This window comes from Oncorhynchus gorbuscha, linkage group LG01 (genome assembly GCF_021184085.1).
Source record: "Oncorhynchus gorbuscha isolate QuinsamMale2020 ecotype Even-year linkage group LG01, OgorEven_v1.0, whole genome shotgun sequence".
Classification (NCBI taxonomy): Eukaryota; Metazoa; Chordata; class Actinopteri; order Salmoniformes; family Salmonidae; genus Oncorhynchus; species Oncorhynchus gorbuscha.
In genome coordinates, this window is record NC_060173.1 from 22,878,933 (window position 1) to 22,906,579 (window position 27,647).

The 27,647-nt window shown below is 43.9% G+C and overlaps 2 protein-coding genes across 6 annotated transcripts in view; both read left to right on the forward strand.

Moving 5' to 3' along the window:
- The first annotated feature begins 8,419 nt into the window (after positions 1–8,419).
- Positions 8,420–20,112, forward strand: LOC124034813 (unconventional prefoldin RPB5 interactor 1-like). 4 transcript variants are annotated; one of them, XM_046348261.1, is made up of 11 exons: positions 8,420–8,802; positions 9,912–9,946; positions 10,215–10,293; positions 15,980–16,115; positions 16,335–16,377; positions 17,178–17,269; positions 17,414–17,673; positions 17,829–18,093; positions 18,189–18,340; positions 18,559–18,799; positions 19,187–20,112. In XM_046348261.1, exons 3-11 carry the CDS (start codon positions 10,235–10,237, stop codon positions 19,367–19,369), a joined length of 1,431 nt encoding a protein of 476 aa, XP_046204217.1. In that variant the 5' UTR covers positions 8,420–8,802; positions 9,912–9,946; positions 10,215–10,234; the 3' UTR covers positions 19,370–20,112. The 4 variants fall into 4 exon arrangements, with proteins under 4 accessions (XP_046204217.1, XP_046204216.1, XP_046204219.1 ...); XM_046348263.1 differs by having other exon boundaries at positions 8,772–8,802; positions 9,032–9,946; XM_046348267.1 differs by lacking the exon at positions 8,420–8,802 and adding an exon at positions 9,032–9,117.
- Positions 20,113–22,166: 2,054 nt separating this feature from the next.
- LOC124034853 (zinc finger protein 536-like) overlaps positions 22,167–27,647 on the forward strand; it is a 49,783-nt gene continuing 44,302 nt past the window's right edge. Inside the window, exons 1-2 of one of the 2 annotated variants that reach the window (XM_046348272.1) lie at positions 22,167–22,359; positions 23,087–23,129. The gene's annotated coding sequence lies outside the window, so the exon portion shown is untranslated. The remainder of the gene's footprint in view (positions 22,360–23,086; positions 23,130–27,647) is intronic. The other variant, XM_046348274.1, reaches the window with a different exon arrangement.

Consider the following 27,647-nt stretch of genomic DNA (forward strand, 5'->3'; position numbering starts at 1 on the left):
CAGCCGACTTGAGTAAAACATTTAAACGTGTAAACCCTCGCAGGGCTGCAGGCCCAGGCGGCATCCCCAGCCGCGTCCTCAGAGCATGCGCAGACCAGCTGGCTGGTGTGTTTACGGACATATTCAATCAATCCTTATCCCAGTCTGCTGTTCCCACATGCTTCAAGAGGGCCACCATTGTCCCTGTTTCCAAGAAAGCTAAGGTAATTGAGCTAAACGACTACTGCCACGTAGCACTCACTTCCATCATCATGAAGTGCTTTGAGAGACTAGTCAAGGACCATATCACCTCCACGCTAACTGACACCCTAGACCCACCCCAATTTGCTTACCGCCCAAATAGGTCCACAGACCACGCAATCTCAACCACACTGCACACTGCCCTCTGGGTTTCTCGTTTCCAAGATGGCATAGCAGTTCAGACGTCTTTTGTCCTCGTCTTGTCGTGTCCCGTATATATATATATATATATATATTTACAACTTTTTTTTCACATACATTTTATTTATCATCAACTCATCTTCAAAACACTCTCCTGCAACCCGCAACCAATTTATATTTATAAAAAAGTATTATTTACCTCAAATCTGTAATCCTCCAAGAAGCTAGCCAGAAACTCCAAGAAGCTAGCCAGAAGCTAGCCAGAAGCTAGCCAGAAGCTAGCCCAGAAGCGAATCCAGAAGCTAATCAGAAGCTAGTTCAGAAGATAGTTAGCTTCTTTACTGGCAAATCATTAGTATTCAGCTAACCACGGTTTGTGGTCATCAGCTATCCTTTAGCTCGAAAATCTATCGCCAGTTTTGTATGGCGCAGCGCGGCTGGGAACGGAACATACCGGACCAATTTTTTCTCCGTGTCCCTGGATTTCAACTGCTCTCTGGACATTCATACCTGGATCTCACAGCTTGCTAGCTGCTATCCGTGTGACTATCGGCTTTCGTCGATTCCAGAGCAAACATAAATTATTCCGGAGCTAGTCAGCTCCGTCAATCACTCCTGGGCTGCAGTCACCTATCCGGACCCGTTTTACTGCCTACGCGGAGCCCCATCGGGCCTTCACAACTGGACTGCCGACATTATCTACCTTAAGGAGTTATCCAGCTGGCTCCTCCGTCGCGACGTTACCTGAACGCCCATCTGCGGCCCGCTAACCGTTAGCTGTCTTACCGGCTGCTATCTGAATAGACAATCGGACAATTTATTTATTTTTATTATTATTATGTTTTCTTCTTGGGCCTCTATAACTATATCTATTGTTTTTATTTTTGTTGTTGTTGTGTGATTTGGATTAATCCCCTCTACCACACGGAACCCCACTAATCTACTGACATGTTATTTCTTACATTAGTACCACAGGTCATCTTAGGTTTCATTACATACAGTCGAGAAGAACTACTGAATATAAGATCAGCGTCAACTCACCATCAGTACGACCAAGAATATGTTTTTCGCGACGTGGATCCTGTGTTCTGCCTTTCAAACAGGACAACGGAATGGATCCCATGCAGCGACCCAAAAAAACGACTCAGAAAAAGAGGGAAACGAGGCGGTCTTCTGGTCAGACTCCGGAGACGGGCACACCGTGCACCACTCCCAAGCATTCTTCTTGCCAATTTCCAGTCTCTTGACAACAAGGTTGATGAAATCCGAGCAAGGGTAGCATTCCAGAGGGACATCAGAGACTGTAACGTTCTTTGCTTCACGGAAACATGGCTCACTGGAGAGACGCTATCTGAGGCGGTGCAGCCAAGCCACTGCCTGTTCACCCCGCTATCATCCAGAAGAAGAGGTCAGTACAGGTGTATCAAAGCTGGGACCGAGAGACTGAAAAACAGCTTCTACCTCAAGGCCATCAGACTGTTAAACAGCCACCACTAACATTGAGTGGCTGCTGCCAACACACTGACACTGACACTGACACTGACTCAACTCCAGCCACTTTAATAATGGGAATTGATGGGAAATGATGTAAATATATCACTAGCCACTTTAAACAATGCTACCTTATATAATGTTACTTACCCTACATTATTCATCTCATATGCATACGTATATACTGTACTCTATATCATCGACTGCATCCTTATGTAATACATGTATCACTAGCAACTTTAACTATGCCATTTTGTTTACATACTCATCTCATATGTATATACTGTACTCGATACCATCTACTGTATCTTGCGTATGCTGCTCTGTACCATATTATCACTCATTCATATATCCTTATGTACATATTCTTTATCCCCTTACACTGTGTATAAGACAGTAGTTTTGGAATTGTTAGTTAGATTACTTGTTGGTTATTACTGCATTGTCGGAACTAGAAGCACAAGCATTTCGCTACACTCGCATTAACATCTGCTAACCATGTGTATGTGACAAATACAATTTGATTTGATTTGAACGCAAGAGGTGGCTAATAACAGACCTCCATCCTATGCTAGCTTGCTACCGATGGCCTGGCTAGCTGTCTAAATCGCCGTGACCCCCAACCAACCTCTCCACTCACTGGACCCTTTTGATCACTCGACTAAGCATGCCTCTCCTTAATGTCGATATGTCTTGTCCATTGCTGTTCTGGTTAGTGTTTATTGGCTTATTTCACTGTAGAGCCTCTAGTCCTGCTCACTATACCTTATCCAACCTATTAGTTCCACCACCCACACATGCAATGACATTTCCTGGTTTCAATGATGTTTCTAGAGACAATATCTCTCTCTTCATCACTCAATACCTAGGTTTACCTCCACTGTATTCACATCCTACCATACCTTTGTCTGTACATTATACCTTGATGCTATTTTATTGCCCCCAGAAACCTCCTTTTACTCTCTGTTCCAGGCGTTCTAGACGACCAATTCTTATTGCTTTTAGCCGCACCCTTATTCTACTCCTCCTATGTTCCTCTGGCGATGAAGAGGTGAATCCAGGCCCTGCATTGCCTAGCTCCACTCCTATTTCCCCAGGCGCTCTCTTTTGACGACTTCTGTAACCGTAATAGCCTTGGTTTCATGCATGTTAACATTAGAAGCCACCTCCCTAAGTTTGTTCTATTCACTGCTTTAGCACACTCTGCCAACCCGGATGTTCTAGCTGTGTCTGAATCCTGGCTTAGGAAGACCACCAAAAATTCTGAAATTTTAATTCCAAACTACAACATTTTCAGACAAGATAGAACTGACAATCTACTGCAAAGATAGCCTGCAGAGTTCTGTCCTACTATGCAGGTCCCAAACAATTTGAACTTCTACTTTTAAAAATCCACCTCTCTAAAAACAAGTCTCTCACCATTGCCGCCTGCTATAGACCACCCTCTGCCCCCAGCTGTGCTCTGGACACCATATGTGAACTGATTGCCCCCCATCTATCTTCAGAGCTCGTGCTGCTAGGCGACCTAACCTGGAACATGCTTAACACCCCAGCCATCCTACAATCTAAACTTGATGACCTCAATCTCACACAAATTATCAATGAACCTACCAGGTACCTCCCCAAAGCCTTAAACACGGGCACCCTCATAGATATCATCCTAACCAACTTCCCCTCCAAATACACCTCTGCTGTCTTCAACCAAGATCTCAGCGATCACTGCCTCATTGCCTGCATCCGTAATGGGTCAGCGGTCAAACGACCTCCACTCATCAATGTAAAACGCTCCCTGAAACACTTCAGCGAGCAGGCCTTTCTAATCGACCTGGCTGGGGTATCCTGGAAGGATATTGATCTCATCCCATCAGTAGAGGATGCCTTCCTCACCATCTTAAATAAACATGCCCCATTCATGCCCCATTCAGACCTGACTGCCCTTAACCAACACAAAAACATCCTATGGCATTCTGCATTAGCATCGAACAGCCCCCATGATATGCAGCTGTTCAGGGAAGCTAGAAATCATTATACACAGGCAGTTAGAAAAACCAAGGCTAGCTTTTTCAAGCAGAAATCTGCTTCCTGCAACACTAACTCAAAAAAGTTCTGGGACACTGTAAAGTCCATGGAGAATAAGAACACCTCCTCCCAGCTGCCCACTGCACTGAAGATAGGAAACACTGTCACCACTGATAAATCCACCATAATTGAGAATTTCAATAAGTATTTTTCTACGGCTGGCCATGCTTTCCACCTGGCTACTCCTACCCCAGTCAACAGCACTGCACCCCCAACAGCAACTCGCCCAAGCCTTCCCCATTTCTCCTTCTCCCAAATCCGTTCAGCTGATATTCTGAAAGAGCTGCAAAATCTGGACCCCTACAAATCAGCTGGGCTAGACAATCTGGACCCTTTCTTTCTAAAATTATCTGCCAAAATTGTTGCCACCCCTATCAACCTCTCTTTCGTGTCGTCTGAGATTCCCAAAGATTGGAAAGCAGCTGCGGTCACCCCCTCTTCAAAGGGGGGGACACTCTTGACCCAAACTGCTACAGACCTGTATCTATCCTACCATGCCTTTCTAAGGTCTTCGAAAGCCAAGTCAACAAACAGATTACCGACCATTTCGAATCTCACCATACATTCTCTGCTATGCAATCTGGTTTCAGAGCTGGTCATGGGTGCACCTCAGCCACGCTCAAGGACCTAAACGATATCTTAACCGCCATCGATAAGAAACATTACTGTGCAGCCGTATTCATTGATCTGGCCACGGCTTTCGACTCTGTCAATCATCACATCCTCATCGGCAGACTCGACAGCCTTGGTTTCTCAAATGATTGCCACGCCTGGTTCACCAACTACTTCTCTGATAGAGTTCAGTGTGTCAAATCGGAGGGTCTGCTGTCCGGACCTCTGGCAGTCTCTATGGGAGTGCCACAGGGTTCAATTCTTGGACCGCCTCTCTTCTCTGTATACATCAATGAGGTCGCTCTTGCTGCTGGTGAGTCTCTGATACACCTCTACGCAGACGACACCATTCTGTATACTTCTGGCCCTTCTTTGGACACTGTGTTAATAACCCTCCAGGCAAGCTTCAATGCCATACAACTCTCCTTCCGTGGCCTCCAATTGCTCTTAAATACAAGTAAAACTAAATGCATGCTCTTCAACCGATCGCTACCTGCACCTACCCGCCTGTCCAACATCACTACTCTGGACAGCTCTGACTTAAAATATGTGGACAACTACAAATACTTAGGTGTCTGGTTAGACTGTAAACTCTCCTTCCAGACCCATATCAAACATCTCCAATCCAAAGTTAAATCTAGAATTGGCTTCCTATTTCGCAACAAAGCATCCTTCACTCATGCTGCCAAACATACCCTTGTAAAACTGACCATCCTACCAATCCTCGACTTTGGCGATGTCATTTACAAAATAGCCTCCAATACCCTACTCAACAAATTGGATGCAGTCTATCACAGTGCAATCTGTTTTGTCCCCAAAGCCCCATATACTACCCACCATTGCGACCTGTACGCTCTCGTTGGCTGGCCCTCGCTTCATACTCGTCGCCAAACCCACTGGCTCCATGTCATCTACAAGACCCTGCTAAGTAAAGTCCCGCCTTATCTCAGCTCGCTGGTCACCATAGCATCTCCCACCTGTAGCACACGCTCCAGCAGGTATATCTCTCTAGTCACCCCCAAAACCAATTATTTCTTTGGCCGCCTCTCCTTCCAGTTCTCTGCTGCCAATGACTGGAACGAACTACAAAAATCTCTGAAACTGGAAACACTTATCTCCCTCACTAGCTTTAAGCACCAACTGTCAGAGCAGTTTACAGATTACTGCACCTGTACATAGCCCACCTATAATTTAGCCCAAACAACTACCTCTTTCCCAACTGTATTTAATTAATTAATTAATTTTGCTCCTTTGCACCCCATTATTTTTATTTCTACTTTGCACATTCTTCCATTGCAAAACTACTATTCCAGTGTTTTACTTGCTATATTGTATTTACTTTGCCACCATGGCCTTTTTTGCCTTTACCTCCCTTCTCACCTCATTTGCTCACATTGTATATAGACTTGTTTATACTGTATTATTGACTGTATGTTTGTTTTACTCCATGTGTAACTCTGTGTCATTGTATCTGTCGAACTGCTTTGCTTTATCTTGGCCAGGTCGCAATTGTAAATGAGAACTTTTTCTCAACTTGCCTACCTGGTTAAATAAAGGTGAAATAAAAAAATCTGGACAAGAGGAATACCTATGTGAGAATGCTGTTCATCGACTACAGCTCAGCATTTAACACCATAGTACCTTCCAAACTCATCATCAAGCTCGAGACCCTGGGTCTCGACCCCGCCCTGTGCAACTGGGTACTGGACTTCCTGACGGGCCTCCCCCAGGTGGTGAGGGTAGGTATCAATCAAATCTCCACCCCGCTGATCCTCAACACTGGGGCCCCACAAGGGTGCGTTCTGAGCCCTCTCCTGTTCTCCCTGTTCACCCATGACTGCGTGGCCATGCACGCCTCCAACTCAATCATCACGTTTGCAGACAACACTACAGTTGTAGGATGGATTACCAACAAGGACGAGACGGCCTACAGGGACGAGGTGAGGGCCCTCAGAGTGTGGTGTCAAGAAAATAACTTCACACTCAACATCAACAAAACAAAGGAGATGAGAGTAGACTTCAGGAAACAGCAGAGGAATGTGGAAAGTTTAAAGTTCCTCTGTGTACACATCTCCGACAAACTGAAATGTTCCACCCACACAGACAGTTTGGTGAAGAAAGCGCAGCAGCGCCTCTTCAACCTCAGGAGGCTGAATAAATTTGGCTTGTCACCTAAAACCCTCAAACTTTTACAGATGCACAGTTGAGAGCATCCTGTCAGCCTGGTACAGCAACTGCACCCTCCTCAACCGAAAGGCTCTCCAGGGGTGGTGCGATCTGCACAACGCATCACCGGGGGCAAACTACCTGCCCCCCGGGACACATACAGCACCCGATGTCAAAGCTGGGACCGAAGAAGCTGTTTTACAGTCTCATCTCAAGGCCATCAGACTGTTAAACAGCCATCACTAACACAGAGAGGCTGCTGCCTACATACAGACTCGAAACATTGGCCACTGTAATAAATGGATCACTAGTCACTTTAAATAATTCCACTTTAATAATGTTTACATATCTTACATGTATATACTGTATTTTATACTATCTATTGCATCTTGCCTATGCCGCACGGCCATCGCTCATCCATATATTTATTTGTACATATTCTTACTCCATCTTTTTTAGATTTGTGTGTATTAGGTAGACTACTGGTTAGATATTACTGAACTGTCGGAACTAGAAGCACAAGCATTTGGCTACACTCACATTAACATCTGCTAACCATGTATGTGACCAATAAAATTTGTTTTGAGTGTAATGTTTACTGTTTAAATGTTTTGTTTATTTCACTTTTGTTTATCTATTTCACTTGCTTTGGCAATGTAAACATGTTTCCCATGCCAATAAAGATCCTTAAATTGAAATGATATTTGTACAACTGAATGCATTCAACTGAAATGTGTCTTCTGGATTTAACCCAACCCCTCTGAACCAGAGAGGTGCAGGGGGCTGCATTAATCGACATCCACGTCATCGGCACCCGGCGGTTAACTGCCTTGCTCAAGGGCAGAACGACTTTGTCAGCTTGGGGATTTGATCCAGCAATATTTTGATTACTTGCGCAATGCTCCTACCCGCCAGATTATATGCCACCCTGATGGGGTGTGGCTTGATGCGGACATTACTGTTTAAAGGACAGCGGTACATTTTGAACCTGATCCCACAACCTTTTTTAAACAGGTTGTTTAGAACAGTACCATTTCCGTTTAATTGAATGCTTAATGCTTGTTTTCGTACGTAGCCCTGAGCTTGTGTGACCTTTTCCTGAGATTTTGCCATTTGAATTTACAGTATATTTAGCAAAAGAGACAGATAACTGATTTTCCCAAATGTAATGCTGTCCTCTATCTGGCAAATGATCATATATTGGTGCAACATAAGTAGAAGATTCGATCTAGCACAATTCACAATAATGTTTAAAAAAAACAATTACAGTAATTTTACAACCTCAATCTATCATACTAATTGGATTGATGGAATAAAGTTTTAACCAATGCTCTGCAACTACAGTGAATTTACAACTATTTAATTTAATTTTCAAATTATGTAAATGTATGCACTCGCTACTGTAAATCGCTCTGTATTAAGAGCGTTTGCTAAATGACTCAAATGAAAGTGCAAATATAAACTAACGCTCTGGGTTTAAAATATTATGGCATTTAATGAGGGGGGGGGTTGGAACCGATCACACAATATATACAGTCAATTTACCTCACGGAATGTGGAAAGAGACCGTTTGTAATATGTTTAATCTAACAATATTGCGAGAAATGGAAATGCTCTATGTCAGTAGCCTATTGTTTACAATATGTAATAATTTTTCATGCATTTGCAACATTGTTGTGCTTGAGAGCATTTTACCCAGAGTACACCGGGAAACGGGCAGAGGAACATGGCGCTGGGTCGATGAGGAGGACGCTGAACAATTGAGGATTATAATTCCGTGGATATTTCGGAGATCATGCTGAAATCCTAAAATGAGAATGTGAAATGGTTTCACTTCCGAAATCTTGGATATCTACCACTGCCCCTTTGATGAATAATAGGAAAACGCCTCTCAGGAATACCTGCAATTGCATTCATAAACATTTTTTTAGGACTTACAACCCCTGAACATTGTTTTGTATTCACAAACGTCACGTTTTCATCTAAATATTACATGGGAAAATGGCTGAGAGAAATAAAATGATTATAGAGGTCCCACAAGGAGTTGATAGACTTCGTGTGGAGCATAAAAAGGTAAAACAATGAATTAGCTTGCTACTGTAGCTAACGTTACCTGGCTAGCGTGAGCTGTGCGTGTTGATATTCACGCGGTCGACAACTGAATTTTGCAAATCGTTTTGCATTTTCGTGAGATGAGACCTAACATGCATTCTCTTTCAGCAGGTTGCATATTCATTTATGCGCGCGTGGTCTCTTCGACAGATAATTTAACGTGGACATTTTCTAAACCTTTTTTTTCTAGAAGCTTCCTTGAAGTAGCGGTCACATGTTGCTTGCTGTTTATTTCACCGTGGATCCTGGACAAGCCATGTTGTGTACAACCATCGAGTATGCATAATCAAGTTTGTCAATTTCTCTATTGACCCATGTTTATCTATTTCAGCAAGTACAAAGCATGGAAAGTAAACAAATTAACCATGCACGTAACAATACACAAGCATTTCCTTGTGCGGCCGGCCTACTGCCCATTAAAAATTATCCTAGATTCAACATCCATAACTAACTACTTTAATCTTATCTAAATGTAAAGCGAATATCAATCCAAAGTGTAGGGCATTGATGACTGATGATGTTTAATAAAAGGCATTTACTGGCAATGCAAATGCAGTACAGGACAACAGTGAAGAAAGAGCCAGCTAGCTAGCTACTGTTAGTCAGTTGGCAAAGTCATGTTCTTGTTGTGTTACATTCGAATTGGAGTCATGCAGTATGCAATGGAGGGCGCAACTTTATGCCTTTCAAATAGAAACATGGGCCTAATGTGTTGGGACATGCTTCTACCCAAAGTGTAGTACTGTAGTAGGCTACTTCCTGGTATGACATTCATTGCAAAGTATGCAGATGCCCCTTCCTGCCCCCAGGTTGGTGCTCCTGTGTATGTAAGTATATACTGGGTGGTTCAGAAAAGCTTTTGATCTTTTTACATTTCGATACAATTCATCTTTGACAGCTGTTTAACCAAAATACTCTATAAACTTCCCGATAATTTGCTTCTGTGTTGTTTTCCCCCAGTGAGTAAGTGTAAACAACTACAATGGAGGGGGTTCTTCTGACAGTTTTTTTTATAGAGAGAATAGAAATGCAAAGTTTGACCTAAATAATTGTCACTCTGTTAACAACAGGTGGTGCAAGGCTGCGAAGGTCAGATCCAGCACTGGTGAGTTTGTGTAGCGATTCCATGTAGTGACTATGGCATTGGAGTCAGCCACTACCACTCATACACACAGCATCTTGTGAGTTATGGTGCTACTGTGCTTCTAGATAACATTACTAGTTCTACCACGAGCCACTCACTACATCCTTGATAGGCTAAACACGAGATCTATGTGTCCTTTCAGACATAACCTGTAGATCAGGAAGGGCATGTGTAATGTTTTGTGTGTGTGTCATTTTTTAACTGAAATTAAAAAACTTTGGACTTTCAGGGCGAAGGTAAAGGGTGACTATGAAACCCTCGAGGATCGACTCAAAACTCTTCCAGATCAGGTGTCCTATGACATCATGGTACGTTCCATCTTTCTCTTATCAAATCAAAGTTTATTGGTTGCGCACACAGATTTGCAGATGTTATCGCAGGTGCAACAAAATGCAATAACAATAGACAACCCCCCCTCACACAATAAAATCAATTATTAAGAAATGTCAGAACGAGCAATATCAATAAAAGAGTCCAGAGTCCAGAGCATCCAGATAATATATATACAGTATTCAGACCCCTTCACTTTTACCACATTTTCTTACATTACAGCCTTATTCCAAAATGTATTAAATACATTTTTCCCATCAGGCTACATACAATATTACATCATGACAAAGCAACCTTTGTGATGAGATTTTAAATTGAGCTCAAGTGCATCTGTTTCCATTGATCATCCTTGAGATGTTATCTGCCACTTGATTAGAGTCCACCAGAGATAAATGAATTGCACATGATTTGGAACATGAAAGGCACACACCTTTCTATATAAGGTCCCACAGTTGACAGTGCATGTCAGAGCAAAAACCAAGCCATGAGGTCAAAGCAATTGTCCATAGAGTGAAGAGACAGGATTGTGTCTAGGCACAGATCTGGGAAAGGGTACCAAAAAATCTCTGCAACATTGAAGGTCTCCAAGAATACAGTGGCCTCCATCATTCTTCAATGGAACCACCAAGACTCTTCCTAGAGCTGTCCGCCTAGCCAAACTGATCAAGCAGGGGGGAAGGGCCTTGATCAGGGAGGTGACCAAGAACCTGATGGTCACTCTGACAGAGCTCTGGAGTTCCTCTGTGGAGAAAGGAGAACCTTCCAGAAGGGCACTATCTCTGCAGCACTCCACCAATCAGGCCTTTATGGTAGAGTGGCCAGATGACGCCACTCCTCAGTAAAAGGCACATGGCAGCCCGCTTGGAGTTTGCCAAAAGGCATCTAATGACTCTCAGACCATGAAAAACAAGATTCTCTGGTCCTGATGAAACCAAATTTGAACTCTTTGAGTCACGTCTGGAGGAAACTTGGCACCATTTCTACGGTGAAGCATGGTGGTGGCAGCGTCATGCTGTGGGAGGTGTTTTTCAGCGGCAGGGACTGGGAGACTAGTCAGGATAAAGGGAAAGATGAGCAGAGCAAATTAAAGAGAGATCATTGATGAAAACAAGCTCCATAGCACTCAGGACCTCAGACTGGGACGACGGTTCACCTTCCAACATGACAATGACCCTAAGTACACAGCCATGACAATGCAGGAGTGGCTTCAGGACAAGTCTCAATGTCCTTGAGTGACCTAGCCAGACTTGAACCCGATCGAACATCTCAGGAGAGACCTGAAAATAGCTGTGCAGCCATGCTCGCCATCCAACCTGACAGAGCGTGAGAGGATCAGCAGAGAAGTATGGGATGAAATTCCCAAATGCAGGTGTGCGCAGCTTGTAGCGTCATACCCAAGAAGACTCAAGGCTGTAATTGCTGCCAAAGGTGCTTCAATGGAGTACTGAGTAAAGGGTCTGAATACTTTTGTAAATGTAATATTTCTGTTTTTAATAAATTTGCTAAAATTTATTAACCTGTTTTTGCTTTGTCATTATGGTGTAATGTGTGTAGATTGAGGGGGGAATTTAAAAACAATGTTGTGTTAAGGCAAACTTTTTTTTTTTAAGTCAAGGGGTCTGAATACTTTCTGAAGGCACTGTGTGTATATCTAATGTATGGACAGCATATGATTAGAAAAAGGTGTGTATGGCAGTAGTTGTACAGGATAAGCCATGACTAGAATACTTTTTTATCCTAACCGTAGCAGGTAGCCGAGCTAACTAGGTGAAAAATCTGTCTGTTCCCTTGAGCAAGGCGCTTAACCCTAATTGCTTCAGGGTTGCCATTGATAATAGCTGAGGGTTTCTTAGCTAATATCAACAGCGACAAATACATTAACAATTCAAACTTGTACATGTGTGAAATAGGATAAATGTAAGCACCCATATACAAAGTGGATAAAACAAACATTTTTTTCAGCAGTATGAAATTATACTGGAAACTTTCTGAATAAATGTAAGAAATAATACAAAAATGTGAAATGCAAATTTGGCTAGAAAACAGGGTGAACGTGTCTGTCGGCGCCATCTTGTCCAGTCAAATGCAGTAAATGCACTGGAGAGTGAGTTTCCATAGCAGGGTATTATTTCCAGTTTATTATGAGGTGTGTCGAGTGAATTCGCAAACCATTGTCCCCTCTTGATCTGTAGCGAAAACACAGCAGTTAATACAGCGAGATGGGTGCTTTTGAGATGTTTACACATGGTGTGTTGTAGGGAAGGCCTTATCTTTCACTATCAGTTTCTATTCTCCTTTTCTTTCAGCTATTCAGCTTCACTTTTAGTTTGTACAAAAGTATGCAGAACCATGTTTAAATTGCCCTAATATACAGTGCCAGTCAAAAGTTTGGACACACCTACTCATTACTCATTCTCGGTGCTAGAGGCATCACTACAGAACCTGGTTCGATTCCAGGCTGTTTCACAACCGGCCGTGATTGGGAGTCCCATAGGGCGGCGCGCAATTGGCCCAGCGTCATCCGGGTTAGGGTTTGGCCGGAGTAGGCTGTCATTATGAATAATATTTGTTCTTAACTGATGTGCCTAGTTAAACATTTAATAAATAAAACGCATATGGAATCATGTAGTAACCAAAAAATTGTTAAATCAAAATAGATTTTAGATTCTTCAAAGTAGCCACCCTTTGCCTTGATGACAGCTTTTCACATTCTTGCCATTCTCTCAACCAGCTTCATGACGTAGTCACCTGGCATGCATTTCAATTACATTGTAAAAAACAATCTTTAGGACCCCTTTCTCAATACTTAGGTCACTTTTTCAAAACTCTTCACACAGTTCTCCTAACCAACTTTCAGCTTGGCACAGCAGTTAATTTCATATCCAAAATTTACTAAAACTACCAAAACACTCCATACATGTCTCAGATTAACTCATTATTCCATAACACTCACAAAGTTTGTCAACCAACAAGAACACTTTGTCACACGAAAAACAATGACCTAAAAACACTAAGAACAGGTAGCATTACCAAAAAAGAACGACACCTATCTACTGTTTAGAATTCACTCCCAGTATATGTACAGGAATATCAGACATGATGCAATATGCTTCAATATGTTTTATGTAGTTTTTTGGCATTGAGTGATTCCAAAATACAATAATTTGTTTATACACCATCTACAGATACAGTAGAAATGCTAGTCCACAGGTTCTCCTCCACATCACATCTTATGTCATCTTGGGCAATACACCTAGGAAAGAATATTTTGGCATGCCTGGTCCATCCCTGGCAATCTTCTGCAGATATGTCTAGGCATCCAGCATTCATTGTGTCCAGGAGGGACATTTGATCATGTGGATGGTGGTCATAAACCTTCCACCTCCATGAGGAAAATAATTCCTCTATGGGGTTGAGGAATGGAGAGTAAGGTGAGAGGAAAAGGGACACCATCCTGGGATGAGCTGCAAACCACTCTGACTGCACACACAGGAGTGGTGAGATGCCACATTGTCCCATACAATTACAAACGTTGGCCGATTTCGCCTCACTGCAACACTTTTCTCACCTGGCACAACACTTCCATAGATGTCATCCAGGAATGAAAGGAGACGCTCGGTGTTGTATGGCCCAATTAGCAGTTTGTGTAACAACAATCCATCAGAGGATAATACTGCACACATTGTGATATTGGCACCCCTCTGGCCCGGGACATCCACTGTGGCTCTTTTCCCAATCACATTCCTTCCTCGCTTCTGTGTTTTAGCCAAGTTGAAACCAGCCTCATCCACAAAGATGAATATGTGGGCTGTTTGCCTGGCTTCAATCTCCATGACTCTCAAATAAATCCACAATGTAACATAAGAGTTAGGCTATTACGGTAGTTTACATTATACCTAAAAACATGCCATTGTGTGCCTCTGCCCTGTTTGGTTTTTCAAAACCAGTTCTGTATTTTATAGTCATCTTACCTGGACATATTGGTTCCTGAGTTGCTTGACTCTTTCAGAGTTCCTCTCAAAGGGGACAGTGTACAACTGCTTCATCCCGAATGTATGTTGTTTCAGGACTCTAGAAATAGTTGTTATGCTTACATTGTGAATATTTCCAAATGTAATGTTATCTGCCAACACTCTGTCCCGAATCTCTGTGAGTTTTATGCCATTGTTTCTGATGACCATATTTTATTTTATTTATTTCACCTTTATTTAACCAGGTAGGCAAGTTGAGAACAAGTTCTCATTTACAATTGCGACCTGGCCAAGATAAAGCAAAGCAGTTCGACAGATACAACGATTACAGTTTCCTGCACAGCAGGAATGCGTATTAGCCAATCAGTTGTGTTGTGACAAGGTAGGGGTGGTATACAGAAGATAGCATATTCGGTAAAAGACCAAGTCCATATGATGGCAAGAACAACTTAAATAAGCAAAGAGACAGTCCATCATTACTTTAAGACATAAAGGTCAGTCAAGGAGAACAGATGATCTCTGCATGTGTGGTTCCCGCCGTGAATCATGGAGGTATGGGGATGCTTTGCTGGTGACACTGTCTGTGATTTATTTATAATTTAAGGAACACTTAACCAGCATGGCTACCACCGCATTCTGCAGGGATACGCCATCCCATCTGGTTTGCGCTTAGTGGGACTATCATTTGTTTTTCAACAGGACAATGACCCAACACAGTTCTAGGCTGTGTAAGGGCTATTTTGGAGGAGATTGCTGGGCCAATTGTGCGCCGCACTATGGGACTCCCAATCACGGCCGGTTGTGATACAGCCTGGAATCAAACCAGGGTCTGTAGTGACGTCTCTAGCACCGAGATGCAGTGCCTTCACTTTTATTCTACAATGTAAAAATAAAGAAAAACCCTTGAATTTAGTAGATTTCCCCAAACGTTTGACTGGTACTGTCGCAAGACCCAGTGGTTGATGCTTATTTATAAACCCTCTTAGGGAGGAGTCCTCCCTATCTGAGATATTTACTGCAACCCTCATCCTCCACATACAACACCCGTTCTGCCAGTCACATTCTGCTAAAGGTTCCCAGAGCACACACATCCCTGGGCCGCTCGTCTTTTCAGTTCGCTGCAGCTAGCGACTGGAACGACCTGCAACAAACACTCAAACCGGACATTTTTTTATTTATCTCAATCTCTTCATTCAAAGACTCAATCATGCACACTTACTGACAGTTGTGGCTGCTTTGTGTGATGTATTGTCGTCTCTACCTTCTTGCCCTTTCTGCTGTTGTCTGTGCCCAATAATGTTTGTACTGTATTTTGTCATGTTACCAAGATGTGTTGCTACCACGTTGTTGTGTTGCTACCATGCTGTGTTGTCATGTGTTGTGCCATGCTATGTTGTTGTCTTAGGTCTCTCTTTATGTAGTGTTGTCTCCTCGTGATGTCTGTTTTGTCCTATGTATTATTATTATTTTATTTTTTTATCCCAGCCCCCGTCCCTGCAGGAGGCCTTTTGCCTTTTGGTAGGCCGTCATTGTAAATAAGAATTTCTTCTTAACTGACTTGCCTTGTTAAATAAAGGTTAAATAAAGTACTGTATATACAACAAAAATTCAATAAAAACAATTGAAAGTCAAGTTGAAACATGAACTCAACTTGAATAATGCAAGTTGATCTCCTTCTCCTCTGCTGTAACAGGTGCCATTTGGCCCTCTGGCCTTCATGCCTGGGGAGCTGGTCCATACCAATGAGATCACCGTGCTGCTGGGGGACAACTGGTTTGCAAAGTGCTCTGCCAAGCAGGCCCAGAAGCTCGTGGAGCACAGGAAGAAACGTGCGTTTGTTTTGGAAGCCATTTAGAATTTTCTCAGATACCATGGCACCATGCCCAACTCTGACACCCACATAACTAATATTATTTTAAAAACGAGAGAATTCCTCAATTGTATGCCTATATATTGTTTCGCAATGTATGCTACTGAAAATTCTTATTGAGAAAGATTGAGGTCATGTTTTGAATGTCTTCTCAACACTACCACGGTTCATCCAGCAGGGGTTGTTGTCATGGACTTGCTGTCAGACAAACCGAAAAAGAGGTGATCACTCAGTTCAAACTAAAAGTTGAATGGCTACTTATTTTGTGAATACTTGGGTTGTTAGAATGTTTGATACGGTTTTTCTGATGGACCATTATGTATCAAATTACAATTGCATTAGCAAATAAGTAATAACACACAGTCATCTTGGTCATAATTTGCAATACAAGTTAATTTATATTGAAAATGCAGAATTATGTTCAGATTGCTATTTGCTGGTTACTCATCGATTTTGGCCATCTGCAATTATTTTGTCACAATATGTCCAGACTTAAACCCTCCTGCCAAATAGAGTTTTTTCCCCTTCACTCCCCTTTGGTATTCACTCTGCACCCGAAAAAGCTCTTTAATATATAGCGTCAGATGGGCCTAAATAACAATGTATGATGATGATGCGGCCATTATTAGACTGGTGTTTACCTGAAGCGTGAATGTGACATAACCTTCCCTGACCCTGCCCAGGCCGCTTTTACACAACTAAGTGCCATAATGCAAACATGGATCGCTGCGATCTGTCAAACAGCCCCGCTGAGTTGTCAGGCCGTCCGCGCTTGACCTTTCCCCAACGTTTCGAGACGTACGGCTGAAGGCTCGCTGTTGCCATGGCAACGGTGCCCCTGCTGCCATTAGCGAACGGGGGTTTAATTGTTGTGAAGATTTAATGATCCGAAGTAGCACCGAGGGCATGCAATGTTATGAACTGTTTGTCATATATATATTTTTTTACTGTGTTAAGAGTTTAACCCCTTGCTGGCGGATTTTTTTATTCCATCACACAATATTTGTGCTTTGTTTTTTAGATGTAAATAGTGCGCTGGATGACTTGCACAAGACGAGGAAGGACTTTGAAGCCAGAGTTGGGTTTACAGAGGATTTAGAAAAACTCTCAGGCGTAAGTGTAATTACAGTGATAATAAAGAGTTTTTAGGATCCTCTTCAGCCAGCTTATCTGATAGACAACTCCCTGTGCAGAAAATCTATTTATATGATCAAATATTTTAAACACACACACTTATACCCTTCTCTGTTTCCTCAGGCTAAAGGGGACTATGTGGACATCAGAGAAGAGGTTGAAAGTATTGAAGAAATGGTCAGCAAAGGAAAGCTGCGTGTGGCTCTTAAGCCCCACTCTAAGCCCAAGATGGAGGCTGTTGTGAAGATAGAGGAGGAGGAGGACGAAGAGGGCAGTGGAGAGGGAGATGGAGGGAGCAGGAGAAGAGTGCTGTCCGAGGAAGAGCTATGGGCCAGACTGGATGAGCTGGAAGCGCAGGAGGAGCACGAAGAGGAGCATCACCGGTAGAGTTAAATACACACACACACAAAATGCATAGATGTTCAAATTGAGGAGTAATTCAGCGCCACTCTATCCACCTTCACGCCTGTGTTTCATTACAAAATATAGTGAAGATTAGATTTCTCCCGGCTCGATACTTTGTTTCTATTGTTTTCAGGCGGTTTGACAGTGCAGACACCAATGGCAACGATGACACAACATCCTCTGAGGAAGAGAAGGAGGGACGTAGCGGCAGCCATCATCGTGTCAATGGACATGATGAGAGGAGCAAAGGCAGGGCGTTTGTGCCTTACAATGGCAGCCAACTCAACAGTACAGCTCAGTCAACCAGGGAGGGGGATGAGGAGGAAGATGAAGCAGAGGAGGAGGAAGGCGACTGTTTGCCTACCATCTATTTCTCTCATACGGTGGAACCTAAGAAGGTCAGTGTGTATGAAGCGTATTAATCTCATCGCAGTCAACCATTATGTTATTTGAGCTATGTAAATCAATGTACTTCACCTCCCTCTCTCTCCAGGTGAGGATAAACACAGGGAAGAACACCATGTTGAAGTTCAGTGAGCTGAAAGAACAGAAGCAGCAAGCCAAGAGGAAAAAGAAGAACGGCACCAGCAACGGTCACTCTCACCACGGGCTCCACAACATCACTACGCCCACAGACCTCTACAGGTACACACAGGCTACACATCAATCGTTAAATGTTTGGTTGGTATGAATTTTTGGCAATATTTTGGATCAAATGTAAAAATGGCATATGGAGTGGTGTTTACTCTGAATGTTTCCAGATTTCTTTATTCTGATTTGGTATGGTGTCTGTCTATTAACAAGTTCTGTGATCTGATTGGGTATAATGGCTGACTGGGTGTATGTTTGTGGCCTTTTGTCAGGTTGTTTGTGGATGTGAAGAACGGCGAGCCCATCCCCAGGAAGTCAATCCTGAAGTCCCGGAGCAGAGAGAGCAGTGTGTGTAGTGACACCAGCGAGAGCAGCGCTGCCGACTTCGAGGAGCGGCGGACGTTTGGACGCACTCTGAGCCATGACGAGAACACATACAGCGACACCAGTGACGGCATCACGGAGGAGGACAGCCCCACCGGGGTCCTCCTACATCCCACCAGCAGCTTTCAGGTAAACTCAGTTGGTCCTGATTCAATACTCCATCAATATTCTAATACTGTAAAAATCTTCAATTCAGTGCCAACAACTTTATTTGTCCCTTTAGGGAAATTCTTAGTACAGCAACAGCCGTGCTTCAGACACATACAACAAACCGGCACAGATACAATAAATAGACAAGAAACATGAGAGATAATTTACATTTTACATTTAAGTCATTTATGATTTAAATGTACAGTGCAATAAATACGATCATCGGTATAAAACGTGCAAGAGACAGGGGTGATTAGTTCACAATTTCTTTGAACTTAAATAAATGCTTAGAGCAGGAGTGGTCTATGTCCTGCCAAGTTTACAGCATCACATTAACCACCATCTTATTCTTTCTCATTGATCCAGGCCTTTTCAGGCACGGTGGTTGAGAAGGAGCCCATTCCCTTGTCGATCCCCCAATTCACCATTGCTCTGCCAGCGCTGCCCACCATCCCAGAGAGGAAACTGGAGGAGGTGGCCCCCGAGGTCCCCCAAGAGGCCCCAAAGAGGGTGTCCAAGTTCAAAACTGCCCGGCTGAAGCAGAAGTGACCCAGAAGAGCCAGTCTCCAGGATCCACACTACGGGCTCCTTTTTTTAACATTGATTTTCTATGCCAACACTTTTTTGAGTTGGACAGACCGTGAACCCACCCTATGATCTGCCATCCCTCTTATTTTTTTGGCATCACTCTTCAAGCCTCTCTTCTTCTCTTTCATAATGCTTTTCCTGTTAGTACACATTGCAATATAAACAATTTGCCTAACTTTGTTTCTCAACAAAGCATAACTTTGTTGAGAAAGCAACCCAACACACTCACTCTTAACCATTTACCTGCCTTGTATAATGGAACATCAAGCTTTTTAGCAAATAGCCCCATTATTTATGAATTAGTACTTCACCGCAATATGTTTTTAAGTAAAGAGGTAATTTATTTCGAGCCCTCATCCTCCAACATTATGGCCCTACATTAGTCAACACTGCCTAGGTGCGCATTTTATGGTGGTTGATCTTCTGTCAGTGTCTTGACTATACTCTGACAAAGCCAGTAGTTTACAACTCTATTCATTGTTTGATCCATGATTTTGCCTGCTATGCTAAGATGACATACTCTGCATCATTCAATTTATTTTTGCCTTTGCCTTTCTTAATTATTCTACGACAGGGTCAGATGTCAACTTCCCTTTATTTCCTCAAATCCCCTTGTACCTGCCTATTGAATGTATGTCCACCTGACCAGCTTTATGTCAAAAATAAATATTGTTGTAAACTGGAATTAAAATAAAAGATTTTTGGACAAAGTCAGGTGTTACTCCCCTTTGGGTAGATTTTCTCAAACCGTATTTCCAATCCTCACTAAGAACAAGACAGACCAACAGAAAAGTTGTACGTACGCAGTAGAAAACCTGCTGAGTGTCAACTATTCAACATGCACAATTGTCGGGAAATAACCAAGATGACGGCTGATGTTCTATGGTCAGATAGGATGGCCATCCACTGATAGGATGGCCATCCACTGCTGATGTACGTGTTGGTCTGTCCTGTCCATGACACAGGTATGCCACATGTATTGACAATGTTGAACCACAATGACCAGCAATAGATCATCTCTCCTATATAAAATGACTTGCCAACTCTATTTTTGTACCACCTTTTCATATGGCTGCTGTGTCGGCTGGGAATTCTGCATCTGTGAGCTCCATCCTTCCAGATTCGCTGTAATTAAAGTTGCACCTTGTGAGTTTGAAAAGCTATCACTAGCTGCTCGCTAAGTAGCGAGAGTGCAGGGTTCGATAAGCAGCTTTTAAACTGGTCCTTAGTTGATTCCCCCTCGTCAGGATTAGGGCTGCAATAGGAAAAATCTATCCAGGTAGCATGAGACAGATTAGCTAATGCTTAACATGGTTGAGCGCTGGCTAGACACAGATCATTGGACTTAAAAAGCTTTGAAGGTATATGTTGGAACATGTACTTAACATTTCAAAGAGATCTAGAGGAACACGTTAATAATTGAAAACAAAAGAGAGATCTACATTGCAGGGTTTAAAGAGGATTTAAGAGTTAGGTCATTTAGGATCTCCTTGCAGAGACGAGCAGGTATTGTTGACCAGACAGATGCTCAGAGAAGAGGCTCTTGCTCCCAGCTACAAATGTCATGGGGCATTAAACTGTTCCTTGCTGTACACCTGGGCCGGTTTCATGGACCGAGATTAAGCCTACTCCTGTACTTAAAACTATGTTCTATAGAGAATTGCTGCCTTTAAATGTAGTTGTGCATAATCTTGGTCTATGACATATCCCCTGAAGTATTAAATCAACATGTTTCTATACTAGATAAGTATGCACACACTCACTTGTTCTTGAATCTATTTAACATTCAAACAATCTTAGGTCAAATAGTTCATTTGAAATAAAGACCTCTGTAAATGGTGTCAGAGTGCACCAGCAGCTAACAAAAACTAACGTCAGTACATTGAGACTATACATTTTATATAATAAATAAGTAGAATGCCTGAGGATGTATGCACAATTTGTGCATATATTGTGAGTGTGGTTATTGTATAAATGAACTACCTCTCTCTATTTGAAAATAATCCAGTGAGAAAGTCATTGGGATGACAGCAGTGTGATGGATGTTACACGCATCCAATTAAGATTTCTGAAAAGAAGCCTCTGAGCACTCTAAGCACTTATACAGCTGAATCACAAGTCAGAGCTTTCCCGATCGCCTGAAACAATTGCAAAGCATCAATCCTGCATTATTCATTATGTTTTACAAAGGGTCAGAGTGGCTGAAATCCTCATTATAAATATTTGGAGAAGGAACAATCTGAGGTCACAGGGCTACATTTTGGATATTGACTTATTACAAGGGTTTAAGGAGCAGGATCCACATACACACGCAAGCACGCACACACACACACTGGAGAGAGTAAGATGAAAAGGTGGTGGCCATATAACACAGTCGAACCAAACCTCTTCCTGTGTCTGTCACAAGAGTTTGCCTAAAATAGTCTAGGCCAGGTCTACTAAATGTGACGTTTTTTACAGTGCACAAATTGGTGCATAGTGAGTGACAAGGCCTAATTTAAAATAACCCTCTAAAATGTGACGTTTGTACAGTGCAAAAATTAACAGAATGCTATGTGCATCATGATGACTAGGCCTAATTTAAATAAAAGGAGTAGTTGATCATCTTGGATTTGGAGACGCAAATAACCTATGCGTAATTTACGCAGGAACAGGAGGCCTACAATGCTTGTCAACTACCAGATGGGGGAGCCCACGCACATCTCGAAGTGGTCATATCCCCTCCTTCCCACAGAAATTAAACTATAAGCTCATATGCTTCCATACTTTATATCGAACGCATGCATGAATAGTTGAAGGGTGTTGACGGAGATCTGATTTGAGTGTTATCCTTTAGCGCAGTATCACAGGAAAAGTCAGACACAGCTCATCACTCGTCACTGACTGAACTTAAGCTGTACTTCGAGTCCAATACGCGCTGCGGTTTTACACTCTCCGATCTGAATGCCCAGGTAAGGAAATGTATATATCAAGAAATATTTAGAATCTCCTGCAGCTCTTAACTTTCAGTTTCTCCGAATTATGATTTCTCAGAATAACATGGTTTCTCAGAATATATTTGTATGCATGCATAAACCCTTATGGTGAGGTTGGCTGCCCCTGGTAATGCCAATGACAGTAGGCTATTAAGAGAAGGGAAATATCGTTAAAAATTAAGTAAAGTATAGGATAGTGTAGGCCCATGTAAAGTGAATGTGTCATAAGTCATGTTGAATGGATATAATAGGATTGTATATGGTGGTTGAATAGCAGGTCCTTATGCATGTCAAAATACACTGTTTATAGGCTGATGTTTTTTTTCTCTCTCACTCTGTGATATAGTGTAATGACAGCCTGCTGTGATCTTTGCATCCAAGATAATCTGTTGCAGTAAATACTCATTTCAATACACCACATATCAAATGATCCACAGTAGTAATTGAGTTGAGGGCTGTGGCTGACGGACTGTTGGATGTAAAGACGTTTTTTTCAAGGATGTTTGTCAGACTTCTGATATCTATAATAATGTGTGTAACGTGAATGGTGATATTCAGAGGTTATGTGAGTGTGTACTGTAAATACATTGATAAAATATCATCTCTTGTCACTGTAACCTGGATAGAGAGGTGAAGCGATGATGCCCCATCTGTCATATGTGAGCTAAGAGAGTCCATGATGCTCTGCTTCTCTCCATTCCAGAGTTCTCCTCTCTCAGGCTCCAAGGGGACAGGAGGAGGAGCAGGTGGGTGGCAGCCAGTATGATCAATCAACATTAAATATTCAGCCTTGGAATTTACACATAATTTAACCGCAATGCACTTTATTAGAAAAACAAAAACTGGAGCTAGTTGATAAATGTGTTTGTTGTTGATGAGAGAATAAGCAAGCTGTGAAAAGCAATACATGTCTTGATTTGAAAAAGTTTGGAGTATTATCTGTTTATTATGATGGGGCCGGTATACCAGAGTTTGTCGATTCCCTAAATAAGTTGTCAAGAGAGCAGAACACAGACTGGCACCCAGGCTAATGGAATTGTGCTTATGTTAGAAAAGCATTTTACTCACTGCTATTTCTATGATGCAGAATCCAAGTAGGGGTATTTTTTCATCAAATGCAAGTAAATGTGCGTGAAGCAGGAAGGAGAAAATCAGAGTGAGGCTGAGTGAAGCTGAAATCAATGTCAAGTCATGTGCTCGTATCTTATTCTCTTTACTATGCTGCAAGTGCTGTTAGAGGACCTACATGGCAACTTTCTGATGGAATCACTTGTTTGAACACCAAGCACCTGATTTGTACATCTATAATCCAAGCTCAACTGAACAGCCCAAATGAGCTTTTTGGCCCTCTCTTGCCATCATCATAAGTCGGATTTTCTCCCCAAAATTCTAAGCTGTTTTCTGGTTGGCTTAAATCACTTCGAAAAAGTGCAGCAAAAGTATTTTGAGGTGTTTGTCTGGACCCTCTGGTCCTCAGCAGTACAGTGGCCAAGCTGTTATCCAGTCAGAGAAGGAGTTCAGAAAGCGCAACCATCCAATCTGTTACTTTTATCTTAAGATAGTGAAGTTTCATTTTAATACCTGGTTTATGATTAACAACACTCTCTAAGCATATTGCCAGTTCCATGGCCTTAAGTCTGTGTGAACTATGAGGCAATGGCATGAAAAGCACAGCTCCCTCATACAAGGATACTACACAGTGAATAATTAATAATCTTTCTCCCAAATCCAGGAAAACAATAGTTTTGCATAGGAACAGAGAACTCATTTAAAAGGATAAAAAGTCTCCTGTCAGCTTGAACAAATTGTGGAATGTATGAGTGTGACAATCTTAGGCGTAGTGGGTGCGGAGTCAGGTGCAGGAGGCAGAAAGTTCTGAATAGCACTTTATTCAGCACCAGCAAAATAGTATATATAACGAAACTGAGCGTCATAAAACAAATGCCCAAAACAGGAACCAAACCGAGATAGCACGACCACACATACAAAGTGGGAATAAACAAGCCTGCAGGAAGAGCAGGCGGCCTACCGATTTAAATAGCCAAACACATGAAGAGCAGGCGGGCCTACCGATTTAAATAGCCAAATTAAAAGTCTAAAGAAGAAACAGTTTAAACAAATCAGACCAAACCAACAGAAAAGGGAAAAAGGGATCGGAGGCAGCTAGTAGGCCGGTGATGACGGATGCCGAGCACCACCCGAACAGGAAGGAGAGCCACCTTCGGTAGGAGTCGTGACAGTACCCCCCTGACGTGCGGCTCCCGCAGCGCGCCGACACCGGCCTCGAGGATGACCCGGAGGGCGAGGCGCAGGGCGATCCAGATGGAGGCGATGAAAACCCCTCAACATTGACGGATCCAAGATGTCCCCAACCGGTACCCAGCACCTCTCCTCCGGACCTTACCCCTCCCAGTCCACGAGGTAATGCAGGCCCCTCACCCGGCGTCTCGAGTCCAGAATAGCACGTACTGTGTACGCCGGGGACCCCTCGATGTCCAGAGGGGGAGGAGGGACCTCCGGTACTTCACCTTCTTGCAGGGGACCAGCTACCACCAGCCTGAGGAGAGACACATGAAACGAGGGGTTAATACGATAATAGGAAGGGAGTTGTAATCTATAACAAACCTCGTGTATCCTCCTTAGGACTTTGAAGGGCCTCACACACTGCGGCCCCAGCTTCCGGCAGGGTAAGCGGAGGGGTAGGTTTCGGGTCAAGAGCCAGACCCTGTCCCCCAGTACAAACACAGGGGCCTCACTGCGGTGGCGGTCAGCGCTCCTCTTCTGCCGTCCACCTGCTTGCTTGAGGGATTCCTGGACGGCCCTCCAGGTTTCCTTGGAGTGCTGCACCCACTCCTCCACCGCAGGAGCTCCGGTCTGACTCTGATGCCACGGCGCCAGGACCGGCTGGTAGCCCAACACGCATTGGAATGGTGACATGTCCGTGGAGGAGTGGCGGAGTGAGTTCTGGGCTAACTCCGCCAATGGTACGTACCTTGACCACTCCCTTGGCCGGTCCTGGCAATACGACCGCAGAAACCTACCCACCTCCTGGTTCACTCTCTCCACCTGCCCATTACTCTCAGGTGATAACCAGAGGTCAAGCTGACCGAGACCCCCAGACGTTCCATAAACGCCCTCCACACTCGGGACTTGAACTGGGGACCCCGATCAGAGACGATGTCCTCCGCCACCCCGAAGTGCCGGAAGACGTGGGTAAATAGAGCCTCCGCAGTCTGTAGGGCTGTAGGGAGACCGGGCAACGGGAGGAGACGGCAGGACTTAGAAAACCGACCGTTGTTGAACGGGGAGGGACTGTAACTTCCCTCTAGGAAGTTGCCTAGGAGCCTTACTCTGGGCGCACACCGAACAGGAAGAGACATAGAACCTAACGTCCCTAGCCAAGGTGGGCCACCAGAACTTCCCCCTAAGACTCCCACCGAATCAATTGATCACGAACACCAAGCGGCACTACTTACGACCTGTAGGATATTGTTGGTGCAGGTGCAGGTTCCACCCATAACGCCCGCTCAATGTCCGTGTCCATCTCCCATACCACCGGTGCCACCAGCCTAGATCGATGGGCCGATCCTCCGTATCATAGAGACGGGACAGCGCGTCGGCCTTAGTATTCAGGGAGCCTGGTCTATATGAGATGGTAAACCTAAATCAGGTGAAGAACATCACTCACCGTGCCTGACGCGGATTCAGTCTCCTAGCTGCCCGGATATACTCCAGATTCCGGTGGTCAGTCCAGATTAGAAAAGGGTGCTTAGCCCCCTCAAGCCACACCTTCAGAGCCTTTACCATAGCTAACAAGTCACGGTCCCCCACATCATAGTTACGCTCCACCGGACCGAGCTTCTTCGAAAAGAAAGCACAGGGGCAGAGTTTTAGTGGCGTACCCGAGCGCTGTGATAGCACGGCACCCACCCCAGCCTCGGACGCGTCCACCTCCACTATGAACGCTAAAGAAGGGTCCGGATGCACCAACACGGGTGCATCTGTGAACAGCGCCTTCAACCGATTGAAGGCTCTGTTAGCCTCTGCCGACCACCGCAAACGCACCGGCCCCCCTTCAGCAGTGAGGTAATGGGGGCCGCTACCTGGCCAAAACCCCGGATAAACCTCCTGTAGTAATTGGCAAACCCTAACAATCGCTGCACTTCCTTCACCGTGGTTGGAGTCGGCCAATTACGTACGGCCTTAACGCAGTCACACTCCATCACCACCCCCGAGGTGGAAATGCGACAACCCAGGAAGGAGACGGCTCGTTTGGAGAACACACACTTCTCAGCCTTGATGTATAGGTCATGCTCCAGCAGTCTCCCAAGCACTTTGCGCAGCAGAGACACATGCGTGGCCCGTGTGGCGGAATAGGTCAGGATATCATCGATATATACAACCACGCCCTGCCCGTGTAGGTCCCTGAGAATCTCATCTACAAACGATTTAAAGATGGCTGGAGCATTCTTTAACCCATACGGCATGACGAGGTACTCATAATGGCCCGATGTGGTACTAAATGCGGTTTTCCACTTGTCTTCCTCCCGAATACACACCAGATCCTGAGGTCCAGTTTGTGAAAAACCGCACCCCGTGAAATGATTCCACCGCCGTAGCGATGAGAGGTAGCGGGTAACTAAACCCCACCGTGATGGAATTGAGACCTCTAATCAATACACGGATGCAAACCTTCCTCCTTTTTTCAGAAAAAATAAACTTGAGGAGACGGGTGAAATGGAGGGCCGAATGTACCCCTGTCCCAGAGATTCCGTGACATATGTCTCCATAGCCAACGTCTCCTCCTGTGACAATGGGTACACGTGACTCTTGGGAAGCGCAGCATTTACCTGGAGGTTTATCGCACAATCCTCCTGTCGATGAGGTGGTAATTTAGTCGCCTTCTTCTTACAGAAAGCGATAGCCAAATCGGAATATTCAGGGGGAATGCGCACAGTGGAAACCTAGTCTGGACTCTCCACCGACGTGGCACCAATGGAAGCTCCCATACCTGAACACTCCTCTGACCACCCCTGAAGAACCCCCTGTCTCCACAAAATCCTGGGATTGTGACTGGCCAGCCAAGGAACCCCCAGCACCACTGGAAATGCAGGTGAATCGACAAGGAGACTAATCCGCTCCTTATGATCCCCCTGCGTCACCATGTCCAGTGGAACCGTGGCCTCCCTGACCAGCCCTGACCCTAATGGCCGGCTATCTAAGGAGTGCACGGGGAAGGGGGGATCTATCGGCACCAGCGGAAT